This window comes from Eulemur rufifrons, chromosome 6 (assembly GCF_041146395.1).
Source record: "Eulemur rufifrons isolate Redbay chromosome 6, OSU_ERuf_1, whole genome shotgun sequence".
Classification (NCBI taxonomy): Eukaryota; Metazoa; Chordata; class Mammalia; order Primates; family Lemuridae; genus Eulemur; species Eulemur rufifrons.
In genome coordinates this window covers 102497429-102515284 of record NC_090988.1, presented here as the reverse complement: position 1 = coordinate 102515284, position 17856 = coordinate 102497429, and the positions used below count along the sequence as shown (strand labels likewise).

The 17856-nt window shown below is 67.9% G+C and overlaps 2 protein-coding genes across 2 annotated transcripts in view; one reads left to right on the top strand and one right to left on the bottom strand.

Annotated features, from left to right (window-relative positions):
* Positions 1-1053: 1053 nt before the first annotated feature.
* The window catches only part of LSP1 (lymphocyte specific protein 1), a 32419-nt gene continuing 15616 nt past the window's right edge, over positions 1054-17856 (bottom strand). Inside the window, exons 2-11 of the mRNA XM_069470383.1 lie at positions 10289-10426; positions 9213-9377; positions 7510-7663; positions 7099-7167; positions 6813-6856; positions 6560-6641; positions 5994-6128; positions 5601-5678; positions 5354-5451; positions 1054-1536 (exon numbers count right to left, since the gene is read on the bottom strand). Of these exons, the coding sequence (XP_069326484.1) occupies positions 5362-5451; positions 5601-5678; positions 5994-6128; positions 6560-6641; positions 6813-6856; positions 7099-7167; positions 7510-7663; positions 9213-9377; positions 10289-10426 (955 nt within the window). The 3' untranslated portion in view covers positions 1054-1536; positions 5354-5361. The remainder of the gene's footprint in view (positions 1537-5353; positions 5452-5600; positions 5679-5993; positions 6129-6559; positions 6642-6812; positions 6857-7098; positions 7168-7509; positions 7664-9212; positions 9378-10288; positions 10427-17856) is intronic.
* Positions 2601-4007, top strand: PRR33 (proline rich 33). Its single transcript, XM_069470382.1, has one exon. It carries the CDS (start codon positions 2655-2657, stop codon positions 4005-4007), a length of 1353 nt encoding a protein of 450 aa, XP_069326483.1. The 5' UTR covers positions 2601-2654.

The window sequence follows — 17856 nt, the reverse complement described above, 5'->3', positions numbered from 1 at the left end:
GCAAGGTCCAGCCCAGAGCGTCAGAGGTCCAGGGGGACCTGCTGTTCAAAGGGGCTCCCCAGGGCAGCAGGGCTGAGCATGAGCCCAAGTGTGGGCCCAGGGGAGGAGGGAGAGCTGGGGAGGACATTCCCCCGTTCCCATGTTACACACTTGTCCCTTCAACCACTGGTTGAGTCATTCTCATGTATCCATCTCATATGTCCTACACTCTTTCCTCCTTTCATTCTCCTTCCCTTTTTTCCTTCCTTCCTCCTCTCCTTCCACCGTCATTCATCCACCCATCCACCACCACCCACCATCCACCTACCACCATCCATCCATCAATCACCACCCATCCATCTACCATCCATCCACCATGTATCCATCCATCCATCCACCACCATCCATCTACCATCCATCCACCATGTATCCATCCATCCATCCACCAGCCATCCAGCCACCCACCACTATGCATCTATCCACCATCCATCCATCCATCCACTACCCACCCATCCACCATCCATCCACCATCCATTCATCTATCCAGCACCCATCCAGCCAGCATCCAGCCACCATCCATCCATCCATCCATCCGCCACCCATCCACCATCCATCCATTCATCCATCTACCCATTCATCCATCCACCATTCATCCATCCACCATCCATCCATTCATCCACCATCCACCCATCTATTTGCCATCCATCTACTATCCACCCACTCATCCACCCATCCATCTGTCCATCCAGCAAACCTTCACTGAGCACTGCTTAGGTGCTGGGATGGACAATGACCCTGAGGTGGGTCTTGCCCTCAGCAGGCACACAGTCAGAGTACAGGCTTATAGTGGGCAGTCAAGAGGGAGATGTCATGACATTCTGGAAAAGGAAGGCTGGACCCCACTCATTGCATGGGCACTGACTTAGACCACCACAGACTTCATGTCCTGGTGCCTACCACTGTGGAAGGCCAGAGGACAGGGCAGAAGGACATTGCATGGTGTGAAGCTGTGTCTCCCAGCCAGCCCCACTCCCTCGCCCCCCTCAGTGAGCATGGCAAGTCAGCGCACGGGGACACAAGGAGCTTTATTGCATGATGTGGGGAGGGCAGCGGTGCAAGCAGGGGGCAGGAGGGGCACAGAGTCCTGAGCATCCAGCGCAGGTGTCGGTGGCTCTTGGCCTGGAGATCACCCTGCAGGTACCCCTCAGATCTGATGGGGTGACCAGCCCCCTCTCTGCACAGGTGGCACCTTGTTCTCCTGCCTTCCCCGAGAGCTCTTGGCCTCTCTGGGGGGCAGTCCCTTTGGTCTATGATCAGGAGTCTCTCTCCTCCCCCAAGCAGTCAGAGGCAGAGCTGGGGTCAGAGAGTAGGAGGGGAGAGAGGCTGGAGGGTCCAGGAGCAAAAGGAGGTGTTGGGGGGGGTGACAAAGGCAGGTGGGCCAAGGCGGGTGGGGGGGTGTCAAAGGAGAATGGGCCAGGCTGGTGACAGGAAGCGACTTCTTAGCGAGGGCTAGGGGCAGGTGTCTGGCCGGAATCTCCCCTGGGAACACGGAGGGTGCTGAAACACAGTGTGGGGAGCAGGCAGGGTGAGGCTGGGGTCCAGGAGGGGCCACAGCCTGCCTCTTGCAAGCTCAGAGCCCCCCACTCCCCCAGGCCAGGGGCCTCTATCTGGTGGCTGCCAGGGCCCTGCCCACACCTGCTTTGCATTGCAGAAGGCTCCCTGCTCCAGCCTCTGCCTCGGATACCTGCTTCTCAGCGTGTGCTCATGCCTGGGTCTCCAGGTGCAGGGAATGCTGCCTGCCCACCCCCAGCCTGGCAGCCCCTGGAGCTAGATCTGGGGTTCCTGCGGCTCCTGCGGCCCCTGCCCCCCAGAGAAGGCCCACAGCTGGGAGTGAGCCCTGGGCAGACTCCTCCTGGCCGCTCCCCAGGCAGATCCGCTCCTGCCTTGGCAGACCAGCCCCCACAGCGGCAGCCCCCTGGCCTCCTCCCCCGAAACCAGACAGCCTCTGGCTCAGCCCAGATGCCATTTGTCAATGTCCTTGCAAACACGTGGCGCCCAGAAACCAGGGCGGGCGGCTTGGCTGAGACCACCCCGGGAGGTCTGCGGGAATATCCCATTCAGCGTAGCTCAGCGAAAATTGCTCCCACCTTCCGGCCAATCTACCTCTGATGATGCAGCCTCAGCTTTCCTGAGCCTGCTGGCCGCCACTCCTCACCGCTGGCTTGCAGCGGACGCGCCTGTGGTCAGCCGGCGACGGCGCGGCGCCCCTCACGTGTCTGCGGGCAGCCCGCTCTTCCTGCCCCTCCGTGGCCGGCAGCCGACCAGGCGCACGCCTCCCACTTGGAGCTCCGCGGGGTCTCCTGCGCCATGCCGCACCCTGCTCTGTGCCAGGGCAGCATCGGGGACACAGCCCCGGAGGCAGGCCCCAGCCCTTGTCGCCCACCGAGTGACCCTGGGCCTCCGTGGTCTCATTTCTACACTCAGGTGACGGAGTAGCCACCCCATAGAGTCGCCAGCGTACACACAAGCTTAGAATGCCCCAGGCAGGCTCTGGGCGGCCAGGGCCCCACGCTCCAGGCCCACAGTCCTCCCACATCACGGGAGACAGCAGCCCGCGTTCGCAGGGAGGGCGAGGGCCGGCCTGACCGTCCTGCCTCCCTCCCCAGAACACAGAGATGCTCCTCTCAGCCGTGTCGACACCCCCTGAGGCAGCTGGCCCAAGACTCCAGGGACCACCCGGGCCCCCCCCACCCCTGCTGCCCAAGCCCGGGAAGGACAACCTGCGTCTACAGAAACTTCTGAGGAAGGCAGCCTGGAAGAAGATGAAGCGGACTGGGCCCCCCACCCCACCCGGGGCCTTCCGCACCTCCCTGTCCCCCGTGAGTGAGGCCAGCCACGACCAGGACACCATGGCCCCACACCCCGTGGAGGTCCCCCACATGGTGGCCACCCTACCCCATTCCCTGCACACCCCTGTCATCCACCACGTGGCGTCACCCCTGCAGAAGTCCACCCTCTCCCTCGGCTTGGCCCAGTGCAGGATTCCGGCCACTCACGTCAAGGCCACTGGGTCCCAGCCCACAGCCCCAGCCCCGGAGCCTGCCCGGCCTCCCGGTGGCTTTGTCCCTGTCTCGGCCCCAGCAGCAGGAGGCACTCACATCACCCAGGTGCACATCCATATGGCACCGTCCCCACATGCTGGGACCCCTGAGCCCCCCAGGGCAGCCTCGGAAGGGGGGCCCAGCAGCCAGGACCAAGATGCAGCCCCGGGCCCCAGCCGGGCCCAGACCCTGGCCCTGGTGGCTCACATCCACCCACTGCCTGCCGGGGCCCAGGCTGCCAGTCCCTGCCCCGGGGAGCCCCCTGCACCAAGGCCACCGCCCGGCTTCCAGGCCTCGGTGCCCAGAGAGGCCAGCACCAGGGTGGTGGTGCCCGTGGCCCCTACCCGCCGCTCGCTGGGACCCTCGCCCCACAGCCCAGCCCCTGTGGCCCCAGAAGCTGAGCACCTGGAGAAGGCTGCCACGGCTGGCCCTGCTGCTGAGGTGGAGCAGATCTCCAGCCCCCCGGGGGCCCCATCCCCTGTCCCACCGTCAGGCCCCCACCCGTACCCTGTCCCCAAAGTTGCACCCAAGCCCCGGCTCAGCGGCTGGACGCGTCTCAAGAAGCAGCTGATGGAAGAGGCACAGGAGCCCCGGCTCCCAGAGCAGAGGCAGAGCCCGGAGCCCGAGAAGCAGGAGGCGCCAGCCCCTGCCAACGCCCGGCCCCCTGCCTCCCGGGCCTCCAGGATGTGGGACGCAGTGCTGTACCGCATGTCGGTGGCCGAGTCCCGCAGCCGCCCAGCGGGGCCCAGAGATGGGGAGCACACCCTGGCTGGCCTCACCCGCCTGCCCTTTCTGTGCCGGCCTCGCTTCAACGCCCGGAAGTTGCAAGAGGCTGCCCGGCCCCCTCCCACGTTTTACTCCCTCCCAGAGCTGAGTCCCCAACCCAGGAACTTCAACCGGACAGCGGCCGGCTGGAAGCTCCAGTGAAGGAGCAGGGGTGGCCCCAGGCCCAGGACCGTGGGGTGGATGGAGAGGGCTGAGGCTTTAGCTGGAGCCGTGGCCACCGCGAGAGGGAGCGCAGAGGTGGAGGGGCGCGAGGCGCGAGGTGCAGGTGGGGAGGGGTGAGAGGGTGCTGAGGGAGGTCGGGAGAGGAGGCCGGGGATGGAGCAGGAGCGACAGGCTGGAGTGCGGACAAGGCATGTGGAGGGGTCTGTGCTGGGGTGCAGTGTCGGGGCTTATGGGGTGAAACTTGGTCAGACAGAGGACACACAAGTCCACGATGAAGCAGAGGGCGGGACCCCTAGGCCTCGCCAGGCAAGCGGTCCAAGCCTGCCCCCAGGCCAGCCCTGCAGGCCTCCCCGTCTGCCCTCCAGGACTGGGGGCCAGGTGGCTGTTGCTGTGGGCAGTGGGGGCGCTCGGGGTGGTCGTGGGCATGGGGGCTGTGGAAACAGTTTGGCCCCTGCGCTTCCCAGGGACGGAGCCAGACCCCGGGCCGGGGCCAGTCGGCACATGAGTGGGTGCTGGTTAGGAGGCCAGGCTGTGACCCCTTCGCGGCCACACCTGCTCCCCTGGCCTGGGCTGGCGGCGCAAGGGGCTTGCTCATGGGAGGGAGAGGGCCAGGGTCTCGGCCAGGCCCAGGCTGCATCCAGCCACCACCCCGGCCTCCACGCTGGGCGGGCAGGGTGAGCTCAGCCCTGGGGCTGGGAAATCAGCCCGGCTGAGCCTGGGCAGGGGCCACGGGGACAGGGACACAGGTACCAAGAAAGGGCAGGAAAGGAGGGGAAGGAAGCGGGCGGTAGAGATGCTGCCCCGCCTGGGATGTCACAGGTGCTGCCCAGGGAGCTGGGGCCAGGCCACCAATAAACGTATGTTGACCATGGCCTGGGTGTCACCTCTCTGTCTTCGTCAAGGGGTAGGGAGGGTAGCAGAACCCCCGAGTGGCCCTCGGCTGGGACAGGAGGTGAGACTGCGGGGTGGGGAGCCCAGGTCCCCGGGGCTGAGTTCCATCTGCCTCCCTCAGCGCCAGCCCCACGGTGGCCGGGCTGCCCTCACTTCCCCAGTGAGCCCTCCTGGGACTTGTCGGGAGCCCAGAGGGAGCATCACCCTGCCCTGGCGGGCGGAGGCTGAGCCAGGCTGATTCTGGCGGGAGGAGCAGAGTTTGACTCCAGCGTAAGAGAGGGTGGCCGAGTCTGCATGGGGCTGGGACACTGAGCCGACCCTGGGGTCTGGCCGGCTCAGAGCCCACCCTCGCAGCCAGTAGCAGGGACAAACAGGCCCTGCTCACAGTGTCACCTCCCCAGAATGGCGCACTCTGGTGGCTGCCCCAGACTCACCGGCAGGTCTAGGGCGCCGAGCCCCCGTCCACCAGCACCTTCTCGTACTTCCCGTGTCCAGTGGCCACAAACTTATACCTCTTCCCGGACGGGGTGCTCTGTTGGGGAAGGACATCAAGAATAAAGGTGGGATTGGCAGAAGAGTGATGGCCGCCTCCAGGGAGTCCTCCCGGATGCACAGCGGACAGCCCCTGTCCACCCTTCCCTGCCGCACCGCCCGCCTCATGCCAGCTGCACCAGACTCTACCTTCACCGTGGACGAGGTCTTGGAGCCTCCCTTTTGCTCCCAGAGGCTCTTCTTGCTCATGTCTCCAGCTACAATGTCCTGGGGGCAAAAGGACAGGTCCCAGGCACAGACCCCTGGCCCTGCTCTCCTGCCTGGTCTTACCTACCAGGAGCCCGGGACCCGCCCACCTCGCCTGTGTGTGAGACCCCAGCAGAGGCAGCGCAAGGCGAGGAAGAACACCACTTCGCCCCGCCAACACGGCCCGGACGCCGGGAAGGATCCGCCTCGCCCTCCGCGCTCTGTCTAGCGCACTTCATGCCGGACGGCCCCACACCTGCCTCCCCAGGGGACCCCAGCCCGCTGCTGACCTCCCAGGCTCTGACAGCCCAGCATAGCCTGGCCAGGGGGTCCTACCTTGCAGGAAGGGGTCTTGGCTGCGGAGTGAGCCTGCACCTCTCCCGTCTCCCACCGACTCTTGGTACTAGCGACAGCCATGCTGGGAAGCTCTACAGAGGCCTGGCGGGCCAGCCTGGGGGTCCGGCCAGCACTCTGCGGAGGGGAGAGAGCCCCACACCTCTACAGTGGACAGCCACGATGGGACACATCGGAGGTCCCACTGGGAGCCCCCCCTCTGTCTCTGCATCTTCCCTGGGCATGCTCCCCGGTGCAGGCCGGAGAGAGGCTCTCTGCAAAGGTGCAGTGCCCGTGTGAGACACCCCTTGCTCTGGAGAGCGCACGGTGCGCTGGCACAGACAGGCGCACCTGCCTGTGCGTGAGCGGAGCATTGGGGGTGCAGGGGCGTTGGTTAAACAGAAAGCTGCTGGTTGGATGGAGGAGTGTTGGCTGGAAGGAGGAGTACTGGCGGGGTGGAGGGGCGTTGATTAGATGGAAGGGCGCTGACTGGGTGCAGGGGCACTGGCTGCATGGCAGGGTGGTGCCTGGGTGGAGGAGGGGCCTGCGGCACAGGCGGGTGGGCGTACCTCGATGGCCTGCGTGTACTGCTCCAGCCGCTCGTCAATCTTGGCAATGGGCAGGGCAGGCTGGGACTTCTTCACGCTGTTGCTGGAGGATGGGAGGGAGTGGGGTCAGGCCCTTTGTCCCCCACCCGGCTTCTGCCAGCCCAGCCCAGCCCCTCCCAGAGCCCCCCAGGCCTCTAGGTCTCTACCCCTCAACCACCATCTCCAGCCCCCTCTGGAGAGACCTGGGCTCCGGGACGGGGGCAGACACACACACCTCTTCTCTATGGAGCGGTTCAGCGACTCCGTCCTGTCGATGAGCTGCGGGGTGGGCAGACACGTGGGCCTTGGGCAGCGGAGGCCATGCCCGAGCTCCAGGCCCCCGAGTCTCCCCCTCCACCCATCCCACCCTGTCTGTGCATCAGGACTCGCCGAGCGCTGGCGCGGGGGCCACCCACACTGGCTGGGTCTGCACCCTGTCTTCCCAGGCTGACGTGTGGGCCCTCCTTTGGGCCACAAGGCTAGAAGGGGTACAAAGAGGACACCTTTGGAGCTTGACCTACTTTGGTGGTGGGGCTCAGGGGAGGTGAGCCCAAGGGGCTGGGTGTCCTGGGTGGCCAGCCTGTCTGGTGCTAGGAAAAGAGAAGCCAGATGCCCCAGGTGACCCCCTGCTCGCACCCTCCTGCCCTGCCCAGCACCTTATGGGGCAGATACTGTCCCTCCCAGGGCCTCCCGCACTCTCTGGCCCCGATAGGCAACAGGCTCCAGCTCTGGGACAGATGGGTCCAGGGACCTGTCCCCTCGTCATGTAGGAGGAACTTTTCCAGAGGGTCCCCAGCCTCACCCCCTCTGGGAATATGGGCCCCGGGGTGGGGTGCTGGCTCCCAGGCCAGGCCCGCAAGGCCTCCGGAAGGCAGCAAAGACAGCCCAGCCAGGGCTCAGGTGTGCCCAGGTGCCCCGTGGGGGACTGTCACCTCCTCCTCTGCCTCCTCAGCCTCCGCTGCACCCAGCATGTCCTGGACAGCCTCGCGTGGGCCGGGCCTCTCCTGGCTCAGACCCGACTCCTCCAGGGGGACCTCATCCGGGCGCAGGTCCCCATCCTCAGTCCCACAGGTGTGTGGGCAGGGCCTGGGGTGGGAGGGAGGCAAGCTGACCCACGGCCATGTGCCTACTTGGTTCCAGTCCCATCCCAGTTCCAGCCTCAGTTTCCCTACCTGTGAGTGCTGAGCAATTCTGAGACCTGAGCCTCTTGGGGAAAGGAGGCCCAGAGACCTCAGAGCCAGCCTGTCCCCTTGGGCCTCTGTGTTGAGGCCTGAGGCCCCTCGGTGACTGCCCAGCCCCCGCCAGGCAGGCCTCTCCCCTGGGCCCGGCCCCCAGGCTTCCTGGGCAGGCCCCAGCTGGTGGCCTCCTTGCCCGGGACCACCCTGTGGGTCTGGCTGTGCCCCTGGGGCCCCCTGCCTGGCCGCCTGCCGCTGCCCTGCTCCGCGGGAGGGCGAGCGGGTCGGGGAGAAGGGTCCGTGGTGCGTGGGCCACAAGGGCAGGCTGCCTCCCTGAGGAGGGGGCGCGGGGGGTGGGGGGCCGGCCAGCTGGCAGCGGTGCAGCTCTGCCTTTGAGCGGGATGGAACCTGGAGGAGATGGGAAATCTAGCATTTTCCATGATTTCAGGTCCTTGGTGTACGTGCCAGCCGAGACCCAGACCCACCCGCCTAAGGTGGGCGGCGGAGCCAGCAGCCACACAGAGGGGCCATTCAGGAGCTGCCGCCGCGGGCAGGTGCGGGGGTGGGGCGCAGGCTGCCCAGCGTCTCCACCAGAAGAGTCAAAGTGCCCCCTGCTGTTGGGACGCGGCAGCGGGAGCCTCATGCAGGCCGAGCCGCCCCAGCTCAGAACTGCAGAGGGCCCTGACTCCCAGGGGCAGATGGGGAAACTGAGGCCGGGGGAGAGGAGTAGTGGGCAGCAGGCCAGGCCAGGACCGGGGCCCCTAGGTAGCAGTGGCTCTCGGGGTGTGGGAGCCCCGCCGTAGGAGGAAGGGAGCCGTCCTAGCTGGAGCTCCAGGCTGGGGCAGGGCTGGGGGCAGGGAGGGACCCGTCAGGCATCCCGGCCACAGGCTCCGACCCATTCAAGGCAACGGGGGCCTGACCCCCAAGCTTGGAGCCCCCGGGCAGGGCTGGGCACCCGCACGGCCTCGGCCACGGCCGCGGCCGCGGGCGGGGGGAGATGAGGTGAGGCTCTGGGGGCAGCCCCCTCCCCGGGCCCCTTCCCCGCCTCCATTCAGACAGGCACACACGTCCACACATCTGGCTGATGCTCAGGCGTGCACATCTGGAAATACCTGCTCCCCTCCGTGGGAATGGAGATCCGCCAGCCCCCGGGGAGGAAGGGGCGGCGGGCGCGGGGCCTCCATTGCGTCAGCGGGCTGCAGCTGCTGCTGACGCGGCAACACCCCGGCCTCGCAGCTGGGCTGGAGGGGCCCAGGGGCCCTGGGGAGCCCAGGATGAAGTTTCCTCGCCGCCCCTCGAAGCCCCCGGCCAGCCGCCATGCTGTCTCGCGCCCTTCCTCCCTCCCTCCCCTTCCCAGGCGGGGGCACTTGGGGGGCTGGTTGGGAAGCGGGCAACGGCCATTGCTCAGGTGCAGGTTGAGGGGCTGGAGGCAGCCCGCGCGCCCAGCGCCCCTCACTTGCCTTTGTGCCTCCGGCTTGCCCTCAGGACTCTCACACCGAGGGGGCTCTCCACCGCCCGGGGTCCTCCCAGCCCCGAAGCCAGGCCGCTGCTCTGGCTTCTGGGACCAGTCACCAAAACCCTCGTCCTCGTCCAGTTCAGGGACCTCTGAGGGCTCCAGGCCGAGGCTGTGGAGCAGAAGGGGAGTCGGACTAGGCCTGCAGCTACGCTCCTTAGCCGGGCCCACGCCCCAGCCCACCGCCCCTCAGACCCTGGGCCCCACGTGTGGGAGACCCCCACTGCCAGAGGTGGTGACTCTGGGCTAGGCTGTCTCCCCTTTGGACAGAGAAGTCCCCAGGGCAGGGCTGTGTCTCCCCCATCAGCCCGGGGCTCCCCCATCAGCCCAGGGCTCCCCCATCATCCCAGGGCTCCCTCATCAGCCCAGGGCTCCCCCACAGGCTCTGGCCCCCAGGCCCCTGCCCACCCGTCCTCACAGGGTGAGGCATCGCAGGGTGACCTAACCGGGGTGCTGGGCCGGGGGCTGGACAGGGCTCTCAGGCCCAGGGGTGACCGAGGACCTGGCCGAGGGGCCGTGACCGCTGCAGCACCCCACTCCACCCAGAGCTGCTGACTCGGAGAAAATGGAACACAGCAGCGCCAGGAGGAAGGGGAGCGTTATTGGGAAAACAGCCCAGCCCAGCCGCGGAGGCCTCCTGGGCCCAGGGAGGAAACGAGCCGGCCTGTGGCCCGCCAAGTTGGACGTGGCCTCCGTGAGTCACCGGCAGCAGGGAGCTTGGGTGGGGGGCTCGGGGGCCAGCGCTGTGCAGCTGGGGTCAGAGTCGGTCCAAGCAAGGCCCCGAGGCAGAGCCCCAGGGGGCCGGCCGGGAAGGGCTGGCCTCACTGGTGCCCGCAGCCCCTCGGCCGGTCAGGCGTGGGGCAGGCTGAGCGTTCTGCTCCTGTTCCTGGGATGGAGACCACCCCGGCCCCATCCTGCACTGGGACCCCCAGGCGCAGGGTCTGGCCACTAGCACCCCCTGCCCAGGCCTGGGGCCGCAGGAAACAGGGTCGGGGCCCAGGCATGCCGGCGAGGGTAGCTCACAGTGACTCCTGCTCTGGCCGCTCCGGGGACTGGCCACCTCCGTCCTCGTCCTGGGCCCGCAGCTGCCTGTCTCGCTCATGCCGGTGCTGCTCACAGGCGGCCTCCTCCGCGTCCTCCACACTCAACTGGGTGGTGAGCCTGGGGTGCGGGACACAGGGACAGTCACACTGCCACCAAGACAGAGTGCCACTCTGCTCCTCCCGTCCAGGCAGGCCTTGCTGGGCCCTTGCTGGGTGGGCCAGCCCGGTCCACTAGGGCCAGCCCCCAGCCCAGCTCCAGGCCTCAGTTCACCCCTCCTTAATACAGAGGCCGGCGAGCGGTCGCCCAGGAGTCCCCTTGCCCAGGTGGAGGTCCCAGGGCACCACAGGGGGTGGAGACTCCTCCAACTTCCTGACAGGCTGGCAGAAACCCAAGGACAGGACATAAGACCCTCCACCCGCTTCCACCAGCCGCCTCCCTGGACCTGATCAGGGCGAGGACCTAGACCAGTGTGGGCTCGGCCCCAGGCAGGGCCCCGGGAGGATCAAGGAAGGGGATGCCGGGTGCAGAGAGAGACAGGCCACGCCACCTGAGTCCACAAAGCACTGCAGGGCCCGGTAGGTGCCCCAGCTGGGCAGCCACGCTACCCCACCGCACCCCAAGGGCACGTGTGTTGGGAGAAGTTGCCCTGCCAGGGTCCTAGGCTGGGGAAGGAGCCTGGCTAGCCAGGCCCAGTGCTCCCGTCCCGCCACCAGCCCTGCCCACAGGAGAAGCCCTGTGGTCTCAGGCCTGGGCCCGACCCCACGGCTGGGGGCCCTATGGGGTCAGCTCACTCAACACCACCCACCCTTCTCTCAGAGCCCTCTGGCCAGTCTCTCTGCGCCGTTCCAAAGATGGGGAACTGAGGCAAGGGAGGGCTTCTGCCCTCAGAGCACCTGATACCACGGCTTCTTGGTGCCCCTCACTCCAGGGCCAGGTGCAGCCAGAGGAGGGGACACGCGTTGGCCGGCCCAGGGATGTGGAAGCCGACGGGGGTCCAGGGTCTCTGTGCGTCTCTGTGCGGCTGACTACCCCAGGCCCCAGAGCTGGGTGCAGGGCCGGGGTCTCCGATCTTCCCGGACGGTGTCCGCTGCCTGACCCCGCAGTCCACTCCCCGCTGGGCCGCAGGCTCCTGCCAGGCAGCGCGGCCAGCACATGAGCTAATCTCCCCCAGGTCTCCCCTAAGCCTCTCAGACGAAAGCCAGGCACTTCCACAGGCCCAGGTTCAAGGCCTGCTCCCCCACCACAGCCACATGGGACCCCAGCCACGCAAACCCAACCTCCGCGCCCCCAGCCCGTCCGCCCGCGAGTTCTCAGAAGTGCCTTCAGCCCCGGCCCGAGGAAGCCACTTAATTCCCCACACCTGGCTCCCATCACGCCGCAGATGAAGCGCTTCCTGCCTCCGGCCTTCGGCGGGTGGGGGCTGCCGGGCCCACGTTCTAGCTGGGGAGGCAGGCTAGGTGCAGGGCAGGGCCGTGTGCACAGAAGGTGCCCCCGGCCCACTCCTGGGCAGCCTCAGGGAGGGGGAGCCTGGCCACGGGCTGCCTTGTTCCTGACCCGCGTCTGCGTGTGTGCACCGGTGTGCACGGGTGCGTGTGCCCAGGTGGGCTGTGTGCGCCCGGCCTGGGGTAGAGCCCAGCTCCTTGGGCCTTGCCCCAGGGCCTCTCTGTGGGGCTCTCTCCAGACCCCTCCACCAAGCCCTGGGGGGACTTGGGAAGCACACGTGACACTGGTGTGTGCAAACTCCCTGGGCCCACCCCCACGCGCAGTGTGTCCAGGCCCCCACGTGGTCACACCTGACACACAAAGCCACCATGGCAACGGGCTGCCTGTGTGCTCGGGCACACGCAGTTGTACACCCGGCTCACACGAGTTCTCTGTGAGCCCCATACCCAGGCCCACACGGGCACACACACCCATGGTCTGCACACGTGTGCTGACACATGTGAACCCAAGGACATCCACGTGCAGACTTAGACTTGGGAACCCAGGGACCACCACATGGCAGGTCCCGTCCCTGATCCAGGGGTCCCTCAGGGGTGCCCCCACCTCACTGCACACATGTGCTGCTCCTGCCCCGTCCCCCGACGCACGGTGCGGCGGGAGACCAGAGCGTGGGTTCTGGGGACACCAGCCCTGCGGAGCCGGGCCCTGGCCGGGGCCGGGGGACGGTGCGGGCTGCAGCCTAAGAGTCCCCGGTGCACCCCTCGAGTAGCCTGTGCACGAGGGGGCCCCGGGCCCCTTCCCCACCCGCCGGCCGCCCCAGGATGTGAGTAATGCGGCCCTCCCGTGGCCTCACCCCCACTCCACAGCTGGGCCCTGTTCTGGGAACTGAGAGGGGGCGGCTCTCCCGGGCTGGGGTGGGGGCCTCTGGCCTGGGAAAGGCGCCCCCGGCCCGCAGCCCAGACCCTTGGCACGCTCGGCAGAGCTGTCAGGACTCTGGCGATGGCGACCCCGCCCGTGGCCCCGGCTCAGCGAGCGCAGCTGCAAGGGATTTGGTGTTCCTGCGCAAATGCAATTAGGCCATTTCCTGTGTCTGTTCTGGCTCCACGAAGCCCACAGTTCAGCCCAAGGGGCCCGGAGCGGGGCTCTGCCCCCACCCTCACGGCCCCAGGCTCCACCGCGGGCCTGGTCTCCACCCAGGTGCCTGTGGCCTCCCCGTCCCCGTCCCGAGTGGGCCCCGCGTTCAGGGTCGCCCTGGCCACTGCCCCGATCAGGACGCCAGGCCCCTCCTTCCTCCACGGCCCCCCAACCGTGCCCTCCGGTCCCCACCGAGGGTCCAGCGACGCCCGAGCTGGGCCTCCCAGCTGCCCACACCCCTTGTGCCTCATGGACGGTTCCAGAAGGGTTGTCAGGCCCCTGTCCCCGTCCCAATTCTGCCCCCTGCAGGTAGCTCATGTGGCCGCCCCCCAGCTGTCCCAGCCCAGAGGTCGGCGGCAGAGGGTTTGCTCCCCTGGTCCTGAGGAAGGGCCCGGGGACTCAGCAGAGGGTCGGGTCCAAAGGGAGGATGTCGCGGGGACCCTTCCCCTAGGCCACGGGGCCCCTCCTGACCGTGTCCCCTTGGTTGTGCAACATGGGGTTCCTGCCCCCAGGGCGGAGTCGCCCAGGGAGGGGTCCAGGGGTGTGATGCTGCCGCTGTCACTCAAGCCCGGAGAGGCAGCTGGGGGCGTGGCTGTACGGGAGCTGGGAGCACGAGGACAGCCCCCAGACGGCGGGTGGGTGGGGGCATAGGAGCCTGCCCCTCATGCCTGGCCCTGGCCCAGCCCCCCACCCCTGGCTGGGCCCCCCACCCTGCCTCTTTCAAGGAATGTCTCACCCGGCTGGGCAGGGGGTGGAGGTGACCCTTTCCTGTAGTCACAGGCCAGTGGGCAAGGTAGACACTCCCCCCGCCCCCCCCCACAAGACTCTGGGCCCCCTGCCCAGAAAAGTCAGCCATGAGCTACCTGGGGGAGGTGACCTTGACCTCTCGGGCCAGGCAGGGCTGAGGCCTGAGAGCCAGAGACTTGGAGGGACAGTACAGTGTGGTTGGAGCCCAGGGACGGGGACCCCGAGGCCCACAGGGGCGGCCCCCAGCAGGAGCGACAGCACTCGGTGCGGCCTCCTGTCGGGAGCCCTGGTGTACTAGGGAGGCCAGGGCAGGGGAAGCCGGCAGGGTGGCAGTGACTGTAGGGGGACGGCAGTGACAGCAGGGGGACGGCAGAGGGACGGCAGTGCCTGGGCCGGGCTGGGCGTGGGACAGGGAGGAGGTGCAGATGCAGGGGTCGGGGGGAAGGGCAGGACAGGCGTGCTGGAGGGGAGGACAGGCAGCTTGGGACTTGCCGGGGTGTCCCTTCTGCATGAGGTGGACAGCGCTGGTGGGGTTCGGTTTGGGGGACACAGCTGAGCGTGAGCATGCAGTGCGGGGTGCAAGGGGACCCCCAGGTGACAGCCAGCAGGGGGTCTGCTGTTGAGGAGGGGCCAGACCACCCAGGGACAGTGGGGTGGGCCCTGCGGGCAGGTCAGAGGTGCCCAGGAGCAGGGTGTGGCCACAGCCTGGGGCAGCTAAGCCTGAGGGTGCAGGAAGAGCCGGAGCCCCAGCCCTGCCCCAGTGCGAGGCCCCTCCTGGTCTGCCCTGGGCCAGTGCGGCCCCACTCGGCCTCCTGAGGCTGACCCCAGCGCGTCCAGGTGGGAGGCAAGGCCGGGACAGCCAGCAGGCCAGGGGCCACAGGGCTCAGTGCTGAGTGCTCTCCCCAGCTCAGCCCTGCCTTGGCATGCAGGCAGTGCCACACCACGCACAAGGGCCAGCCATCCTTGCGACTCTTGTTGCCGTTATTCTAGAAGGGATGGCGTCGGAGGACGGAGGGTCTTTGGGAGATCACCAGTGCGCAGAGTGGCTACGCTGGGGCCACGGGCACCACGGGCGGCTTTAAGCAGGGAGGGAAGGCTCAGAGGGGCCCAGAGCCTCTAGCTGCCCTGCAGAGGGCCGATGAGTGATTAAGCCACCGGCTGGGTGCCCAGGACGAGGCCCCGCTAGGACAGCAACTGGGGGCCCCTGTCGGGTTGGACGGGCACCCAGGGGAAGGGAGGGACCAAGGTGGGAGGAGGCAGCAGAGTGGCCCAGGGAACCTGTGGGCCAGTGCCTGGAGGGAGCCCGGCTGGAGGAGGGGGTCTGGGCTGGTGGCAGGGTGTGGCCTTAGTCCCCTAAATCCCCTTCCCGGTGGCAAGACCTCAGGCCCAGCCTTGTCCTCCCCGGCCTCAACTGCTTAGCTGGGCAAAGGAGCTGTGGCCCCACACAGCAGGGTGCACACCGAGGGCCCCTGTGAGTGGGCACCTGCTCCCCAAGGCTGGCTGCTGGGAGTTCTTCCCTGAAGCCTTCACTGTGCTGAGACGGAGGCTGAGCCACAGGCAGGGGTAGGGCCCACGGAGGCTGCCCAGGGTCCCTGCACCCACGTCTGTCTTGGCCTCTGGTGGGGCAGAGCACATCTGGGAGGCCTCCCTGGAAGAGGAGCACTGGGTTTGGATGTCTGCCTACAGAGCTGGCTTTCCTTGCGACCACGGGGGCTGAAGCTGCGAAGGGTGCAGACTGGGGCTCCTCGCGGCGGTGGGGAGGGAGGCCCGCAGGGCTGCAGTGCCAGAGCACCCAGGCCCGTGCTGGGCGCCCCACGGAAGGACACAGCCACGGCCCAGGGAGCCCGAAGCTGCAGGGCCCAGCCCTGCAAATGTTCTCTGCATGCTGAGGACCCCGTGGCCAAGCTGGGGGTGGCCAGGACATCCTAGGGACGGCCGCCAGAGAGGAGGCTGTGGGGGAACCCTGCCGAAATCAGGACTCCGGCCCCCTCACACAGGGAGGAGGTGCTGGGCCACCAGGGCAGGCAGCTGCACCCCTCTGGGCCGTTCGGGTGGGAGAAGGCCAGACAGCCGCCACGGGGGCTGTCCACGTGCACAGAGCGCCAACGGGGCCGGGGCTGCCTGTGCCCCCGGGCATCCCCCGTCTCCCAGCCACAGCCCTTTGGACCTGCACACTCCCTGCAGGCCTCTGCTCCCCGTGCTGCCTCCTGCTGGGGGCCCCCCGTGCTTCCACCCGGAACCCCACAGCCACGGAAATGCCCCTCCTTCCTGCCTGGGGCTTCACGGCCAAGAGCCCGACGGACGCAGGGCCACCTCTGCCAGGCCCACTGCCCTCCCATGCTGGCCCAGGACACGTGCTCTGGTCACCAGGACCCATGGGTCCCAGCCCCCACCTGCTCCTTGGCCTTTGGCCATCGACCTGCGTCTGAGCTCAGACCCTGGTGGCCCTGCCGGGGCTGCTCCTCACTCCTCACCTGTCTCCCCGCCGAGGGCGGAGGCCAGGGAGGCCAGGCTGGCCCTGCGGTCTCGCCACTGGGAAGGGGAGTCGGGAAACCAGAGCCCCCATCACCACAGCAACCGCCTTCCTCTGCCCCTCGGTGACACCTGATTTCTACCGCCCGCCCCACGACCGCCATGCCGGCCAGGTGTGGTCCGGCTGCCCTGCTCAGCCTGCTGCCGTGGCCACGCACAGTTCCACGGCCACAGCCTGGGTCCAGTGCCCCTCCTCCCTCCTCCCCCCTCCCCTCCCCCTCCTCCTCCCTCCCTTCTTCCTCCTCCCCTCCCTCCCCCTCCCTCCTGCACCGGCACTGTATTTTGCCAGGTGCCAGGGACCCAAATCAGCCCAGTGAGGTCTCCTCCTGCCTTTGTGAATCTTAGAGGTTGCTAAGAAACCAGGACGTCCCATGGCAGGGACCAAGGACCCCCGAGGAGGCCACTATTCCGAGCTTTCTCTGGGGGAGAGGGCGGCAGGCAGTCCCTCAAGGGAGGGCACGGAGGGTGGGTGAGGCCACTGCAGAGAGGGAGGGTGGCAGGCTGTGCAGCGTCTGGGAAGTCCCGGGGCCGCGGCGAGGGGGGGCGGAGGGCAGGGGCCCAGCAGGCAGAGCAGCCCCACCGCCCTCCTGTGCCATGGCGCATGCTCACAGGCCAGCCACGCTGCTTGTCCCCACCTCTGGGAGAGGTGTACGGGAGGCGGTCTATCCCCCTGGACTGCCTTCCTTCGGCCCCACCCACCGAACCTGTCCAAACCAGCTCCTACCCCCACCTGGGGCCGCTCTCCCGCCAGCCCCAGGCCCTCCCTGGGGTCAGCGCCCCCTCGGGAGGAGCACAGTCCCTAGAAACTGATGCCCCTTGAGGCCCTGTGACGCACCCCGGGCTGCACCAGGCCCTCAAGCTGCCGCACGGCTTCACCCAGACAGCGGACAGGGTGACCAGACTGTGAGTGCGGTCAGGCTGGCCGCAGCCAGGCCTGCTCACCACACCTCCTGGCCCCAAATGTGCCCAGGCTGCCGGGCAGACCCTCACTCTCGCCATGTGCCAGCAGACAGCGTGGACCTCAGCATGGCTGTGACCCTGGGAAGCCACAGGGCCCTGAGCCCTGGCCTCCCCGAGCCCCTCTCCCTCTGGCTTCCCATGGGTCCTCAGACACTGGACCAGGGACCCTCCACCTCTGCCCTCAGAGTGGGGCCCAGAACCGAGCCTGATGCCCCGCTGCCCAGCCCGTCACCTCCCTCGGGCTGGGTGCCCTACCTCTTGCGATGTGCTCGTGGTCAGCCTCGCGCCGGCAGCACCCTGCCCTGGCCTTGTGGCTCTTCTACTTCTGCCCCTATCTGCTCAGGCCAGCCTGCATGCTGGGGCCTGGGCCAAGCCCAGGAGAACTTTCCGGCACCCACACCCGAGCTCCAAGGTCAGCGTCCTTTCCTGTGGCTCGAGAGCGCTGCCCAGCCCGTGCATCTGCACACGCGCCGCTCGGCGCCCGGTCTCCCAGGTGGGACCAGGGGTCCGGTTGCCCACGGGCCCCACCAGTGACCACCCTGGCTGCTTCTGTCCCTCCTGGTGCTGGGCGGCCTTCCATGAGAGGCGTGGCGCCCATGCCGGCTGGCACTGCCCTGGCAGCGCTCTTGCTGTGCTCACGAGGCAAGAGTTTGGCACGTTCCGGGACACGCGCCTGGGCGCTGGCACCGGCTCGAGGCCCTGCCATCCTGCCCTGCCTTCCTTCCTGGCCA